The sequence below is a fragment of the Falco naumanni genome, chromosome 11, assembly GCF_017639655.2.
Source record: "Falco naumanni isolate bFalNau1 chromosome 11, bFalNau1.pat, whole genome shotgun sequence".
In the NCBI taxonomy this organism is placed as follows: Eukaryota; Metazoa; Chordata; class Aves; order Falconiformes; family Falconidae; genus Falco; species Falco naumanni.
This window is the reverse complement of record NC_054064.1, coordinates 5,138,889-5,155,055: the sequence shown is the minus strand read 5'-3', so window position 1 is coordinate 5,155,055 and position 16,167 is coordinate 5,138,889. Positions and strand designations below refer to the sequence as shown.

General features: G+C 42.6%; 2 protein-coding genes across 18 annotated transcripts in view; both read left to right on the top strand.

The window, feature by feature from the left end:
* The window catches only part of NPL (N-acetylneuraminate pyruvate lyase), a 35,453-nt gene extending 31,530 nt beyond the window's left edge, over nt 1-3,923 (top strand). For 10 of the 11 annotated variants that reach the window (XM_040610725.1, XM_040610726.1, XM_040610722.1 and 7 more), the window contains 3 exons: nt 505-589; nt 1,846-1,885; nt 3,265-3,923. In XM_040610725.1, coding sequence (XP_040466659.1) covers nt 505-589; nt 1,846-1,885; nt 3,265-3,416 — 277 coding nt within the window. In that variant the 3' untranslated portion in view covers nt 3,417-3,923. The remainder of the gene's footprint in view (nt 1-504; nt 590-1,845; nt 1,886-3,264) is intronic. The other variant, XM_040610733.1, reaches the window with a different exon arrangement.
* A 738-nt stretch (nt 3,924-4,661) lies between these two features.
* The window catches only part of DHX9 (DExH-box helicase 9), a 51,640-nt gene continuing 40,134 nt past the window's right edge, over nt 4,662-16,167 (top strand). For 6 of the 7 annotated variants that reach the window (XM_040610718.1, XM_040610717.1, XM_040610714.1 and 3 more), the window contains exons 1-10: nt 4,662-4,868; nt 6,514-6,654; nt 7,952-8,066; nt 8,332-8,444; nt 8,816-8,961; nt 12,727-12,773; nt 13,430-13,566; nt 14,191-14,280; nt 14,376-14,537; nt 15,899-15,976. In XM_040610718.1, coding sequence (XP_040466652.1) covers nt 4,758-4,868; nt 6,514-6,654; nt 7,952-8,066; nt 8,332-8,444; nt 8,816-8,961; nt 12,727-12,773; nt 13,430-13,566; nt 14,191-14,280; nt 14,376-14,537; nt 15,899-15,976 — 1,140 coding nt within the window. In that variant the 5' untranslated portion in view covers nt 4,662-4,757. Of the gene's footprint in view, nt 4,869-6,513; nt 6,655-7,951; nt 8,067-8,331; nt 8,445-8,815; nt 8,962-10,976; nt 11,090-12,726; nt 12,774-13,429; nt 13,567-14,190; nt 14,281-14,375; nt 14,538-15,898; nt 15,977-16,167 lie in introns of those variants that run through there. The other variant, XM_040610720.1, reaches the window with a different exon arrangement.

Here is a 16,167-nt window from a genome sequence, read left to right as displayed (position 1 = left end):
TTTGTATTCATTGTATGGGTAAGGAACCAAAACCCATAGAGATTAAAATTATTAGTTTGCATGTGAAGTCTATGAGGAAGAGTGCTCCACTGAGTTTAATTTCTGATTTGCATTTCTGCCCCTCATACCAGACTGCTTAGATGAGTTACTGTTGATATCTGTGTTCTTGTCTAGATGATCCATTAAATGAACAAGAAATTGATAAATTAAGCAATTGACTTTCCATATTGCCTAATTGTGTCTTTTGATTTTTAATTGTGATAAGTGGTTCTATTTGGAAAGAACTAGGAAGAGGAATCTGCTCTCTAAACTCCTCCATAGGGCTCAGCATACATCAGATGCTTGACAGTATAAACCACACATAGTTTGCATGAATCTATCGTAATAATGGCATTCTTATAGTGTCATCAGCAAAAGTGTGTGGCTCCATCTTTTGTTTCAGTGGTTCTGAGCTCCTCCTTTGCGTGTACCGATTCTGGTTTTGGTTTGGGTTTTTTTTGGCAGTACATACAACTATTTGGGCCGAAAAACCAATTTGATGTTGCAAGCCTTTGCAAAGCCAGACCTTGCATTAGCACGGAAGTATCAGGTACAGTATTTTCACTGTCCCTACTGGGAGCAGCCTTCTTTCTCCTGTAGCTTTACTGGGGCTGTTCTCCAGGTGGTTTTGTCATCCATACCCTAAGGTAGCTTTATTAAAGCAAACTTCCTTCAGCTCCAACCCCTCTGCCTATTACTCGTCTCTCCTCATCTTTTTGAGCGGTCCATACTAACTTTTAACCAAGATCTGCCTTGCTTATCCTTCAACTCTCTAATCTCATCTCATGATTTGGAGACTGAAGCATCTGTTTTAGAAGGAAAGGCTAGGAGAGCTGGGCCTGTTTAGCCTGGAGAAGACTGAGGGGATCTTACCAATGTACACCAACATCTTAAGGGGGAGCATCAAGAGGATCAGGCCAGGCTCTTTTCAGTAGTACCCAGCGACAGGACAGGGGGCAACTGGCACAGACTGAAACACAAGAAGTTCCATCTGAATAGGAGGAAAAAAATCTTTACTTTGATGTGACAGAGAGCTGGAACGGGCTGCTCAGAGAGATTGTGGAGTCTCCTGCTCTGGAGACACTCAAAACCTGCCTGCAGACTGCTCTAGGAGACCCTGCTTTAGCAGAGGGTTGGACCAGATGATCTCCAGATGTCCCTTCCAACACCAACTATTCTGTGATTCTGTGATCTATGCAAAGTGAGCAATGGCCTGGCTTTTTTCCTTGAACAAGCCCTCAATGGCTAGGCCCCTTGACAAGGAATATTCTGGGGATACCTGACATGATACAGGGCAGAATGCTGTCCCAAATGAGCTCTGCCTTGACCCCCTTGGTCTTGACAGCTTGAAGATTTGTGAGAGCAATCAGTGTACAATTTATACTCAACGTTTTTGTGGGACATTTGAGGTATCCTACTTTTGCCTTAAAATAGAAGTGACTGCAGGTTGAAAGTCTCAAAGACATATGAGAGATTATCTGCTCTGGGAAATCTCTTCACTAGACAGTGGATATTCATATTTGTAAACCTTTAGAGCCCAGTATGAGACTTACCAGTGTTCTGACTGCTTGCAGTGAGGGATGGCTTGAACAGGAGTGACAGACTGAGAAGGAGTGATCGTTTTATTGTATCCCTCCCTCCCTCCACTATTCCAAAGGAATTCAATTAGTATTTCCCATAGACTGGTGGCCAAGGGCTTTTCTCAAAGCTGTGCAACATTGTATAAGATGTAAATATCATAATAGCTTTAGATGCTTTTACATCTTAAAATTTGAAGGAGTTAATAAACTACTGTGTCTTTTCTAGTTTCTCACTGGGGAATTTCTCAACTTTGTCATCAAACTAGGTAAGTCTTGCACTGCTCGTTTACCTCATTATATCTAAAAATGCCGATTTGGTGCTTCCAAAACTCTCATGTTGCTGTACCCTGAGAACTTCCTTCCCAGAAGATTTTGCAGTAAGAAAATGCTGCATCTGCTGTTTCCCAAGTTAGTAGCAGCTGGGAGCTCAACAAAGGGAGCTGACCAAGCACCCCTGACAGATTCCGCTCTCACTTCCTTCCTTCTATGAAGTCTCACAGCTTTAAAGCTGTGGGTCTGTGATTTATCCTTTTTCTTATCCTGACTCTTTTGATGGGTTGTTTCTTCTTCATTCAGTCTCCAAAAGCTCATTTCTAGCTCTCTTTCTAGAGTAATTTTTCTGGAATGGTGGTGCTCCAGTAGGAAAACAGATCTGACACTTGTCTCTCCTGCCTTGTAAGAGTAACATTGTTCAAGCCTGTACAAAACAAAAGCATTTTAAAATGGAATGATTTTTAGGAAAAACCCCAATTTTTAATATAAAAAACAATTAAAACCAACCAAGACAGAATAGTGTAGGCAGACAGAATCTGATGTTTCATGGTTTTCACTTAATGAAGAGAGCTGTTCACTGTGGTTTTGCTGTACATGGGCAAGCCCCAATGAATCTGGCGGAGCTGCAGTGCTTGGTTGTGTTTTTTGGGTTAAAAGTCAGAGGAAATGCTTCATTATTTAGCCTTATAAAGAGGCAAAATGCCAGAGGTACATAAGGGGACTGGAGCTATGAACAGAGAGGCCTCCATAAGTTTCCTGTGTTGGTTTAAGCTGGCACCCCATGTCATTGTCACGTGCCAGCAGGATGTTACTACTCCCAGGGCTTGCCTTTACGTGAGCCTGCATCAGGGGGTGCCTCCAAGGCTGCAGACATCGGGGTGCTGTGGAGACAAATTGGCTGGGCTAGCTCAGCCTACCAGTGAAGGGGAGTTGGAAGTGGCCTGATTTTTGCTTGTTTTGCGTATGGAGAACTTGCACCATCTTTTCAATTGTCAGGGCTGTGTGTGGCAGTAGATTTTGGCAAGGAGAACGGAACACGTGTACAGGCCTGATTATCTGTAAAACTGACACAGTAGTTTTTGAAAGTGCGTAGGAATATACTCTGCTTGGTATCTTTAGGAGGGAAACAATAATGGTATAATAGATATACAAATGTAATAACTAGGCATTAACTTTTACTGTAATGTCTTTCCTGTCTGCAAGCACAATCATTTCTTCTTAGTTACACTGTTGTCATTTCCATGAAGTGCTTAGACCCTGCTTTATGCCAGGTTACACAGGAACTCTATGCTGCTGCTTTTTGACACCTGTCTAGAGACTGCTTTAAGCAAAATGATCTGTAAATGTTCTGATTTTGCTTTTGTCCACCCAGGTTTTGGTGTTGCACAGACTAAAGCTGTAATGACTTTTGTTTCTGGCATTCCCATGGGACCTCCACGGCTTCCACTTGTTGATGCCTCTGAGGAGTTCATCATCAAGGCCAAAGCCAAGCTGGATAGCATTGTTTGGCCTGATGGCGATTGATGTTCTGGAAGTGGAGGCTCCTTTTCTGAGTTGGACTGTCACATGGCACGTTCCCCACGCGATGGGCTGCAATTTCTTTCAGGGAATTGGCAATGTGCCTGAGCCCTTTCCCGTTAGGACTGGCTCTGTTGGTGCACATGTAGCCACCTTTTTGCACAGCTGTTCCCCTGGAGCTCTGCACATTGCAGGACTAGGTGGTTTCTTTTAATAAAAAAAAGCAAATTTTCCCCAATTGGAGGATACTGACTCCTTTTGTCTAGAAAGAAGGAAGATCTGTCTCCAGCCTCCCTCCAGCTAGATTATGTCTTGTCCAAGGGAGATGTTCATGAGCACTACACTGAGTGTTTAAACCATGGAGTGACACCGCCTGGTTGTTCGGACCGCTATCCCACTGTCTGTGAGAATCACTGGGACACTTGACTGTGCATGTAAAATCCTGCTGTTGCCTTACCGTGTTTATACACCTTTACTTGATGCAAAATTAAAAGCAACCTTTTGCAACAGAAAGCTTTCGGCTGTCTGATAAGCAGATGGTTTTGCTTACATGTCTTTCCTCTGCGTCTTCCTGTAGATGTCTTTTTCCTTGCACCAAAACCAAAGGCACGACTGAGCTGTACGTCACAGGCACGACATGTACATGACGGAAAGTCACCTGCTGTCAGATGGAAAGGCGCTCTTTTGTACCCGGGGCTGAACCTCTCTCCACCAGCTCGAGCTTTTACTGTCTGATCGTGTGGGCAGGTGACAGATGTGAGGTGCTGGGCCTTGCTCCTGCGTGCGAACACCAGGACAGGGCACGGCTGGAAAAGGGGAGAGAGGGGGGTAAATGCGGAGATGTGAGGACGTGAAAAACTGCGATCTTCCTCTGGCTGTATAACCACCGAGCCTGGCATACCCAGGAAAAAAGGGGTCCTTTTTTATCCCCCCCCCCCCCCCCCCCGTGCATTTGGTAAACCCTGAGGGAAGCTTATTTTTGCCGGCTGAGGGTAAGGGAGTGCGTGGGCACGGCGCTGCCAGCGGCTCACGGGTCCCGGCGCCTGCGGACGGGCTGAGCCTTGCCAAAGCCTCAGCTGCTTTGCTCCGAGCCCGGGCGCGCTCGGCGGCACTGCGGAGGGCGAGCGCGGCCCTACCGGCTCCCGGCCCGCCGCCGCGCGCGGGCTCTGCGGCCGGCCCCGCCCCGCTCCGCACCCGCCCCGCCCCGCCGCGGCCGTCGTCGCCGCGCATGCGCGGGCGGCGCTGTGAGGCGCGGGCGGGCGGTGCTGCTCGCCGCTGGGCCGGCGCTGTGAGGCGCGGGCGGGCCGCGGCTCGGCCGGTGCTGCCCCCGCCCCGCCGGCCGGAGCCATGGGGGACGTGAAGAACTACCTGTACGCCTGGTGCGGGAGGAGGCGGGTGACGCCGGCCTACGAGATCCGCGCCGGCGGCGGCCGCAGCCGCCAGACCTTCCAGTGCGAGGTGCGGGCCCTGCCTGCCGCCCGGGAGGGGCGGGCCGGGCTCCGGCGGGAGGGTGCGGGGCTGGCGTGAGGTAAACTCGGGGGGCTGTGAGAGTACAGCACCTGGCACCGCGCTCTTACGGTGAAAAGGAACGGATTTTCCTAAGGGCGTTCGCACGGCGTGTGCCACCCTGCTCGCAGCGACAAGCGGCGCCGCGGGCTGTGTCACCCCGGTGGGGAGCGTCGGGCCGGCTGAGCCTGAGCGGGGGTGTGTTGGGAAACCCCTGTCGGCCGGGCCGCGGGGCAGGCGCTGCCGAGGGGCGGCTGCGGCGGCAGGAGCGGGGCCGGGCCGGGCTCGGCGGAGCTGGCAGTCACGCCAGGCCGGGCGCTCAGCGGGCTCGCTCGCCATGCCGCGGGTTGGCACGAAACGCCTTGAATCTGCCATTCTTCCCCCGTTTATCTTCCGCACCTGTTACACAGCTGAGAAGTGCGATGATGGTAAACCAGTTTTAATGGTGGTAAACCAGTTTGAAAGGTGTTACGACTGAGCTGGGGCATGGCTTGGTTGAAATGGTGGTATGGACAGCTACGTTGTTCTCGGTTTTGTGTGTTGCTGCCCTGTGAGCATCCATACCAACAAGAGATGAAAGGACCGGTCTTGCTGAAACATTTGTTTTTGCTGATTTGCACGGTCTGGTGGGATGGTTGTGGATCCAGTGAGGTTACTGTTTTGTTGGTGATACCATTGTCCTGGTAGATTGATAAGTCTGCTGGGAGCAGAAGCTTATCGTTTGGAACCTGTTAAGCAAAATACTAGTGAAATGTGGTGTTTGATGAGAAAATGGGTATCGGCTACCAGTGGATTCAACCCTGCATTTGCTCTTCAGTTTGGTATTGGGGGTGTACAAAACTGGTTGGGACTAGCTGGAATGTTATATGCAAGTCTGCTTACTTCCCCCCCCCCCCCCAATACTGACTAACTGTAGTAAAGAGCTGTTCATGTGGTCAGCAGTGGAAATCAGAAATGTGTAAGCAGTCTGCTCAAGTGAAACTGAAATGGAGTTGCTGACTGTAAATGTAAAAGAAGGACAATAACCTTTAAGATGAGGGGCAGTCAGTGGTTGCAGAAAAGCAGGTGTAAAATACCTGGTTAGTCTAAATTTTGAATAAACTGCCTGTGATCAGCTTTTGCAGCAGCCTGTCAGGCATGCTAGTGGGATATGAAATTGCTGCTTTGAAGCTTGTCTCTGTGAAATATATTGCACGGTGCTAGCTGTAATAACGTGGAGCTACAGCAGAGGACACGCAAGCTCACTCCTGCCCTTGTTGTCTGAGGGTTTGGGATTAGGGTTGTGGAAAGTGAACCTGCACAGTTTGCTGCTCTGTGTTGCCAGGATCCCTTCCTGCACTGGTTCATATTCTTCAGTGAGGTTTTGGGAGACCCTCATGCTCTCTGAGAAAGGACTGTGGGTGTTTCCTTCAATAGGTATAAAGTATGCATTCACAACCTACAGAAATATATAGATGTGTAATAGTGTGTAACAACACTTAGTAATAATATTTCTGCTGTACTTATTAACAACTGAAATTTGGTGTTTCAGTCAGTTTTACTGGTTTTCAAGACCCTTTCACTTGTACGTGCTACAGATGTGTGTTTTTATTTGCAGGTTCGAGTGGAAGGCTTTAACTATGTTGGCATGGGTAATTCCACTAACAAGAAAGATGCGCAGAGCAACGCTGCTCGAGACTTCGTCAATTACTTAGTTCGGGTGAATGAGATGAAGAGAGACGAAATTCCTGCGTTTGGAGTAAGCTGCTTTTTCTCCTTAGCAAAGACTAATTTTTGATTGCAGTGCTGTGCATCCAGTTGCATTTCATCCCTGGAGTTCAGTCTGGCACCCATGTGCAGTGAAGAAGACTGAATGTGTGGAACGTCTGCTCGCAGTGCTGGAAGGCTGGATGGAATACATGCAGTGAATGTTGTAGGGTGATCTAGTAAAAACAGCTGCATGTTGGTCTGCATAACTGATGAGGTTGGAAAGAATTCAGAGAGGCTGTAAGGTGCAGCCTGATGTGAAAAGTGCTGAATACTCACACCTAACACTGGAATTGTTTTAAATGCATGTTATGATATATTATACCATGTACATAAAAAAACCCTCAAAAACACAACAGTAAAAAGATCACAGATATCTCAAACCAAACATTCAAAACTTGGCACTTTTTAAACTGTAAATGCTTTCTGCCTTAACTCCTCATGTGTGTAACAGGATCACTGCTTTTTATGATGTTTTATGAACCATGCAAGTACCAGCAGTGACTATCACAAAAGCTGAGCAGGAGGGCAACTCTGTCTTTACAACAATTTTAGAGAACACTAAATAAAGCACAAAGCTACATGTTATACATTGGGATGGAAGAATCTTTTTCTACTGCCTTATCAAGGATTTATCTGTATAAGATACATAGTTTGATTGGTGGAAGCAGTGTCCCTGCCTTGGTAGCCTAGGTGAAGCCCTATGGTGACAGAACCTATATTGTTTCTGGTGTAGCAGTTAGTTTCATGGCAATGCAGCGTGCTGCACGACTGGGTTCTAAACACAGACAGCATGTTCTGGGTCCTGAATAAAGCAGCGGTGGTGTGATCAGTTAGCTGAATGTACATATCTCAAAATGGGAAGAATTCAAAATGTAATGGTTAACTTTAATTTTGTCATTTCCTAAGGATATTAATGTTTTCTTACGGGGTTTTTCTTGTGTGTTCATGAAGTACTTTTGAGTTCCCTTGGATCTACAATATGAACCAGCATCTGTTATTTTTCCCTGGATGCTGGAACAGTCAATTTTATAACTGTTGAACTTCAGTAAGTCAGGGCTACTTGTTGGTTGGAAATCTTTTTACAGAACACCCACAAAAAGCCAAATATTCAAGCAATTGCATTTCTTTCAGTTTTTAAAAGGGTGTTACTATTGGGTGTTACTGCTACGGGTAGCTGTTGTGTGATGTTGCATGAGCTATTCAAACTGCCTGAGTTTTCTAGCTAAATAGTAAAAAGACTTACTCTGTACTAATATGCTGAGGTTTTCCTTCATTCTCTTTCTTAGCCAGCAGTAGGTGATACCCCCAGTGGAGGATCTGAAGCAGCTAGAGATGTTACTGGTTCCAGTCCTACTTTGGGTGGACCTCTTCCTCCACATTTGATTATAGAGGCTGAAATAGGTAAGATTGTGAAAACTGTAATTTACATGTATGTAGATGGAATATATGCATATATAGCTTTAGGTGGGTTCTTTTCTCCCTAATAGCGTAATTTTGCAGACAGAAGACAGTTAGAAGTCATTGTGGTTTTGAAGCAGAGATGTGAATGACTGCATGAGGTATGAGGGACTGGTAGTGTCCTATCGAGATGGCCAGGCAGTACCTCTCTATTGCTAAAAACATGTTTTGGGAGAGTTACTTTGTTTTTGTTTTTTCCATGTGGTAGGCAATGGCTCAGGTACAACACCTGGAAACAGTGGCAATCGTGGAGGTCAGTGGGATCGAGGTGCGAATTTGAAAGACTATTATTCAAGGAAAGAGGAACAAGAAGTGCAGGCAGTAAGTCATTCTATGGAATTCTCCTTTAGTTCTTAGGTATCTTTCAGTCCCTTTGATTTATTAGCATTTATAATCAAGCTTTCTGTTTTCATTTGATGTTTTGCTGTTGGTTTTAACTTAAGCTTCAGATTACTTGCTGATTTTCAACAAAAGTAACTTGTCTAAGCTAGGAACAAAATAAATCACTCAGGATGCTGTGAATTTTTCATATAGACATTTTGTTGTGAAAATAAGGAAATAATGAGGACTTTCTAGCATATTCTGGACTGTCTTAATTTAGAGCATCTAGACAAGTTATTTTAAGACTTGTAAGAATTTTTAAAACTGAAATCTGTTAGAAACTAGTAAATGGTATTGTTTTTAAATATTAGTCCTCAGAGTCAGAAGTGGACTTAAATGCTGATCTTCATGGGAGTTGGACCTTGGAAAATGCCAAGGCACGTCTGAACCAGTTTTTCCAAAAGGAGAAGATTCAGGAAGAATATAAATACACTGAAGTGGGGCCTGATCACAACAGGTTTGTTGGTCACCTTTTAGTCACATTCTGCGTATGAAGGGTTAGAAATATTTTTTGGTGACAGTGGCTAATCATGTTTGTTTGCAGTGCTCCATAGTGCTGTTTGAGAAAGCAGTGTTCTTTACCAGGACCAACAACATCCCTAAATCTTGAAATGGGTGTGCTGAACGCTGGTGTCAAGATCTGAGCGACTGAAGAAGTTTCTGTCTGATGTTTTTCATGGATGTGCAGCTTTTAAAATGATTGCTATGCTCTAGCTAACTTTGAGGTGTCAGTTTGAATGGAAGAGCTCTTAATTGCTTGCAGTAATTGTTTGTATGGCTGTAGTTGTCTTTGTACATTTTGAGTTAATCTTAAATATGCTTATATTTGCATATGTAGAAAATTACTTTTAGGACATTTAATTTATATTTTTTATTTACAATTAACTTTTTTGGCAGCAGAATCTTCTACTGGAAAAAATAGTTTGGCAGAATCCTCCCAGAGGAGTTTTTGAGGGTCTTAAATTTCAGTTGAAACTAGCTGGATATTACTCTTTTGACTTTCTGCCCATTCCATCAGAAAATTTGCATGGGCTTCTCCCAAATGAAAATAACGCATAATAGATTGTGCATAAAGAATTTATGTTTTGTTTTGATTTTTTTTTTTTTACCTCTGTTTGGAATACTCTTTACAAGTCATCAAAACTTTATGACATTGTATTATTTCTTGTGAAATATAATTACATTTTGTGGTCAGAAATGTTGGCTTCTGCTGCTGGATTCTTGTAGCTGAGGTTGGGGTTGGGGTTTTTTTTTGTATTCTAGAAACTTGTGTTCTATGAGAGTTACTGTTTTTAGAAAGACAAGTGACTTTTCTTATTACAGTCTTCCATGAGAATCTTACTCACAGGACTTCTGGTATTCTTTTGTTGTTGAGCTTTACAAGCATTTAGAACAGCTAAAATATGTGTACTGGTGTCAGAAAGTTCCAAATTAAAATCTGTCTTCAATTCAGTTCATCTCCATTTATGTTCTCAAGCAAGGATGTTTCTTTCCCTTAAATGAGTGACATAAAAAATCAGTACGGTACTAGGAATTTTAAATAAGCTTGTTGCAGGTGTTGTTCTTCAGCACGTCTTTTATTCTGTAACTTGCAGATTATTTGTGCAGCTGATTTTGTTATGCCTTCTGCAGGTAAAAGCATTAAACCCCATTTTTTATTTTAAACGTATATAATCTTGAGCAGAATGGAGTGACCACAGATGACAGTATGTTTCTCAGCCTGCTTACCATTCTTCTGGAGAGCATTTCAGGGTTTCCTATTTACTATATCCAAGACAGCTTGTGAATTGCCCTGGATGGAATGGCAGAAGGGGGAACCGTCTGCTTGAATGGATTGTATAGGCATGAGAATTCTGATGTGTTCTAGTGATCATTGAGAGAGGGCAAACTATTTGATTTAATCCTTTTGGTATGTGTAATAGGAGAGGAATAATTTCAGATGGCTTTGGAGGTTTGAGGACAGTAATACAGTTTACTTGGTTTTTTGTTAAGAAGTATGAGTTGCCTTATATCTTACCAATCTGATTATTTTTTTAAAATACCAGTCTTTATACCAGAAATATCAGCCTTGCTCTCAGAGGTTTTTAAAGGAGAAATGTATTTTTGTTGTCAATTAATCATAGTCATTTGATACAAGAATTTAATAATAGCTGGAAAATTTGGGTTTGGAAACTTTGTTTTAATTATGACAGGAGGGTATAAATTATAAATGTAAACATGGCTCTCCTAATACACAAAGTATGAACTAAAAATTAAGGGATGGGATGTGGCTTTTCTCTTCTGGGATTCCATTGGTAGTGTGGGATACCTTTGCCTCCTTGTGTTCCTGCTGAAGGTGGTAGCAGTGTGTGACGCTAAAGATCTGTGCGTTCACACACAGGCTACTGAGGCTGTACTAAAGAATCACACGGGATTTTGCTGCGAACTGATTTCTGATGTTGCTGTTGTCCCCTTAGGTGGAGGAGAATGAGATTGAATGCTGACTATAGGCCTGGCTGAGAAACATACTGTCTTCGGTGCCTTAGTTGGCTGTTGTGTCCCTGAAAGCCAGTGGCCTTTGACCCATGAAGCCACTGTGCCTGAAGGTCAGTTCACTGATAGTACAGGAAGGAGTTCTAGGTGAAACTTAAATTCCTCACCTAACCTTTTGTTGTTTGTTTGTTTACAGCGAGAAATGAAGGACACAGATGCAAGGCTCAGCCTGCAGCTGTGGAAGTACCAAGGCATAGTTTTCAAAGAGGATCTCAGTCTGATAAAGCCCAGTCATACATCTTGAATCACATTTGCCAGTTTAAATCCTGTCTTACCAGAATTTGGCTTTAACTTTTAATCTGTGCAAATACAGGCTTCGGTTTCTGATTGTTAAAAACATGGATCTTGGTTTCCATCCTCCTCTGTTGACATATAGCTTTCTCATTTATTTTTAAACCTAAACTGATATACCAGTTGACTTCTAATGGGTTACATGCCTACTAGACAAACTATTACATCCGCTGTGCGGAGTTACTTTTGACTGTATGCTCTGTCCAGTGTATGGGAATAAGAGCTTAACAAAAATTCAAGTATACTGTCTCCTTCTGTACAGATATGTGCACTGGTCTTTGACAGACTGATCTGGTTGAGTTTTGTCTGTGCTCTGACCTGACCAAATGTGTGGCAAAACCCAGGGTGGCTGTATGTAAAGTGTTGCATCTGAGTTAATAAACCCAGGCTACTAGTGGGTTACGTTAATATAATGTGGGATACAGTTAATGGTACAGTGGGATGCGTGTTAATATTGCAGTAACATGGTATCTGCTTTATAATTTTTGCCCTAAACTTTTAGGCAGCTCAGAGCATACTTCCTAATAATGTAGCTTTAAATTTCAATGCTGGCACTGAATGGTGGCATTTGCTGGACTCTTCTTAACAGATCTACTGGTTCTATTGATGGCAAGTCTATTAACCTACTAACTTGGGATTAAAGGGACTAAAAGCAGTAATATTTTACCTTGGTGTCGTGGTTTAACCCCAGCCAGCAACTAAGTACCACACAGCCAGTCGCTCACTCCTCCCTCCGCCTCTGCCTCAAGAGGGATGGGGAGGAGATTTTGCAAAAAAGGTAAAATTCAAGGCTTGAGAGAAGAACAGTTTAATACTTAACAGAAAATAATAATAATGAATAGGAGAGACAAGGGGAGAGGAATAAAATTCCAAGAGAAGGGGAAAAAACCCCAAATAATGCACAATACAATTGCGTACCACCTGCTGACCAATGCCCAGCCAGTCCCTGAGCAGTGACTAGCAGGTCCCAGCAAACTCCCCCCAATTTCTATACTGAATATGATTTTCTGTGGTATGGAACACCCCTTTGGCTAGTTCGGGTCAGCCATCCCGGCCGTGTTCCCTCCCAATTTCTTGTGCCTCCCCAGCCCTCTCACTGGCAGGGCCTGAGAAACTGAAAAGTCCTTGACATAGTGTAAACATGACCCACAACAACTACAACACCAGTGTGCTATCAGCATTGTTCTCACACCACATCCAAAACACAGCACTGCACCAGCTAACTGAGAAGAAAAATTAACTCTATCCCAGCAGAAACCAGGAGCTTGGCCCTTGTTAAGAGTTTCTGACTGAGGACATAGATATCTTTGCCTAGAGAAACTGGAAAGAGTGGATATTTTTGCGGTGTCAGTATCAGCTATTGGTAATCATACCTTTGTGTCCTTTCTTTCTCTTACAGGAGCTTTATTGCAGAAATGAACATTTATGTGAAGCAGCTGGGCCGAAGTACGTGTTCCTATTTAATTTTTTATTTCAACAAGAGATGGATGTTGGTGTAGAGGAATAGATTGTACTTGTGGGTATAGACTTTTATAATGTGTTCAAGCCACTTCTGGAGGTGAAGGTTCATGTTTGTTTCCTGATGTGGAATCTTTTTTCTGTGTGCTGTGCCTGTTGCATTCTACTGCTTGTGCATTACATGCTTCCACTGAGGTCTCAGCACAGAGAAATGCTTGTGAGACATGATAGCTTTTGTTTTTCTTAATTACTTTTCTTCACATATCTGAGAAACGCAGGTGTCTCATGTGTTTCCAGGCAATGGGCGTGCTGTCCATACCTCATGTAGAGCTTGCTGTGAAATTTGTACAGTGTTGCTGGGTGGTACAAGATAATCATACTACTTAGACACTAAATGCAGAAAAAACTTTTCAGGAGTTCCCCAGGAAGTCAGTAAGTAACATTACACAGCTAGTGTGCATCTGTTGATGGAAGAGCCTGGTTCAATTTTATGTTGAAACTCTGAATTTACCAAGATTTGAAACTTTCCATGAAACCTAGCCTGTGTGTACAATCAGAAAGCCCATTTGCCCATTTCAAAGTAGTGTCTTCTGTGGAAGCTCTTTGGCTCATCAGCTACTACAGCTCTGACCTTTGTGCTGCAGGGATTTTCAGTCGTGAACATGGATCAAACAAAAAGCTGGCAGCACAGTCCTGTGCACTTTCCTTGGTTAGACAGCTCTACCATCTTGGTGTCATAGAACCTTATTCTGGACAGACAAAGAAAAAAAAAGGAGAATCGGTGAGTTTGGTAGAAGGGTCAGGAATTGTTGCTTTCGTTTTAATAACACACAAGCACTTCTTGATAAAGATGAGTGAGTGAGAGTTTGCTCTTGATATTTAACAGCTTACAAGTTAATAGTTTTGATTCTTTAGACCAGCAGCTGTTTCTGTTCTGGTCAGTGGTGTGGATCAGAAATAGAGTTTCATGTGTATGTGAATGGAGCAGTAAACTAGTTTCACAACATATTAAATGAAATAGTATACCATGAAATAGTAAAACAAATGCTTTTTTCAGCATAAATTTTCTACAAGTGTAAAGATCTCTGTTTATGCTACATACAATTCTTATCTATTTGGTTTAATTCTCTGGCACTTCAGCATTTTTTTGGTATTTAGTTACAAGTTTGGGAATGTTTTCCTCTGAAATTAAACTTAGATACTTAAAAACATTCTGCAGATTCTTGGTGGATGAAAAGTCAGCAAAATGTTTCAAGAATGTGAATTTTGAACTGATGGTGCTCTTTGGCCTGGTTTCCCAAGGAAATATCTGATAGTTCATTATACTCCCTAGTAGCCTGCAGTTCTGGCTTCCACTGTCTGTCTTTTTCTGTATATCAACATGTAATTTTTAAACATTTACTAGGTGGAACCATATGAGGTCATGCTGTCTTCTGACCTAGAAAATCAACTGCAAAAGACTGTACGGGAGCTGTCGCTGGAGACTGTGCCTTTGGTGAGTGTGTGGTTCATACAATCCAGTGTTTAACATCAGGCCTGTTTGTTTAATGTATTTATCTTTCTTGGCCCACTTTACTTTTGGATTTATAGCCTGAGGATCCCAGTAATCCAGTTCTGATTAATGTTGGAAAGTTGGCACATTTTGAACCATCGCAGAGACAAAGTCATATGGGAGTTGTTCCGTGGTCACCACCTCATTCCAACTGGAACCCTTGGACCAGCTGCAATATTGATGAGGGTCCTCTGGCAAATGTAAGATAGCTTTAAAAATTGATTTATTGTTTGTTTTCCCCATGCTTCTAGAACTTTTAAATGCTTTTTTCCCCCAGGATTTAAAGTTTGAGCTATTCCAAAGGAGAAAACAGTCCACTGATAAAATTTCTTCCCTTCTTGACCTGGAGGAAGGGAGTCTTTTCATTGGTAGGAGTTCTTTGTATTTACTTCATGTTTTATTAGGTTCTTGAGCAGCAGTGTCTTAGATGTCCCAATTCTTTGCTTTGTTTCACTTTTTGCTTGCTATTGTGCAGCCCATACAAAGTTCTAATTGAGATTGCAAGGTAAGTGTATGGGCATGTAATTTATAATTCACTAGCCTCTCTTTCTTGTATTTCCATGCTAGGACTTTCTTTTCTGGGAGGAGAAAGTACTGCAAGCCAGTGTCACTACCCAGTCGGCCTGCTTTCTTTTTTTGTCATTTCTTGTCCCATTTGACACAGAACAAATGAAAAGCATCCATGTGGCATGATAAAATGAGGAAGAAGGGAACAAATAGTAGGCTGCCAAGCTCAGTGGTGTAATTTGGCCACTGGTATAATATGATCAGAAAAAAACTCTCAGGGCAGGAACGTCAGTTTCCTGTGACAGGGAACCAGAGTACTTATGACCAAAACAATAATTTAATAATAATCCTTTTGATTGCAGTTTTTTCCATAGATGACATTAAATTAACATGGATCATCATATATTGATTTAAAAAATATGGAACTGACATAAACTTGAGCATTGCCGCTTAAAACACCTAATGTATTTATGGACATTGCAGATTGAATTGGCTTCAAACCTCACAATTTCTATGTACTAGTCATGGTGCAGCTAACTCATTTTCAGTAAAACCAATTAGCTGTTTGATAACAAATTTGAATATCTTTAGAATTTTTTCTTACTTGAAATACAGGAATTGCCTGATAAATTTCCCTCTCTGCTCACTTTTTCCCTTTTCAGCTACCGTTCTGTGGGTGGTTATGTGCTTACATTATTTCAATCCTTACATTAAAAAATCCTGTCTGAATGATCATCTAAGTATCTCATTGGCTTACTGCTAAATGGAGTGTGTTTCTTGAGCAGTTAAAGTATTTAAATTCAGACCGTCATTCTTTTTCAGTGTTTTAGATCTTTCTGAGAAACTTTTGAGGATGGCAATTTAATTTTAACAAACTGGAATGAATGAAGTAAAATTGCTCATAGTTACAACTCATTTCAGGGATTTATGTAGGAAATGATCCTTTACTGATATTTGGGATTGTTATGTTAGTGTGACTGATTTTTGTACTGAAGTTATGATACAGATAAGCAGAGGGTTCAAAAAGCCTCCAAATGATGTCTTGTGTTTACAGCTCAGTCCAGAGCAAATAAGCATGGATTTGAAAACTGATTTCTTGTACCGTTTGGAGCAGGATCAAGAATTACAAAGGGTAAGTGCTTCCTGTAACATGGTGTGGTTGTGGTAATCTTTTGATTTTCCAGAAGTGGTTGAACATAGTGTAATCAAAGTTGTGTAAGACTGGATTTCAGTAGTAATATGCACCAGGTTTTCAGAAGTGCTGGATGTTACGCTGGGATGGATGTGGGGATATGTCACACTGTGCAAGGAAAATCTACAAAC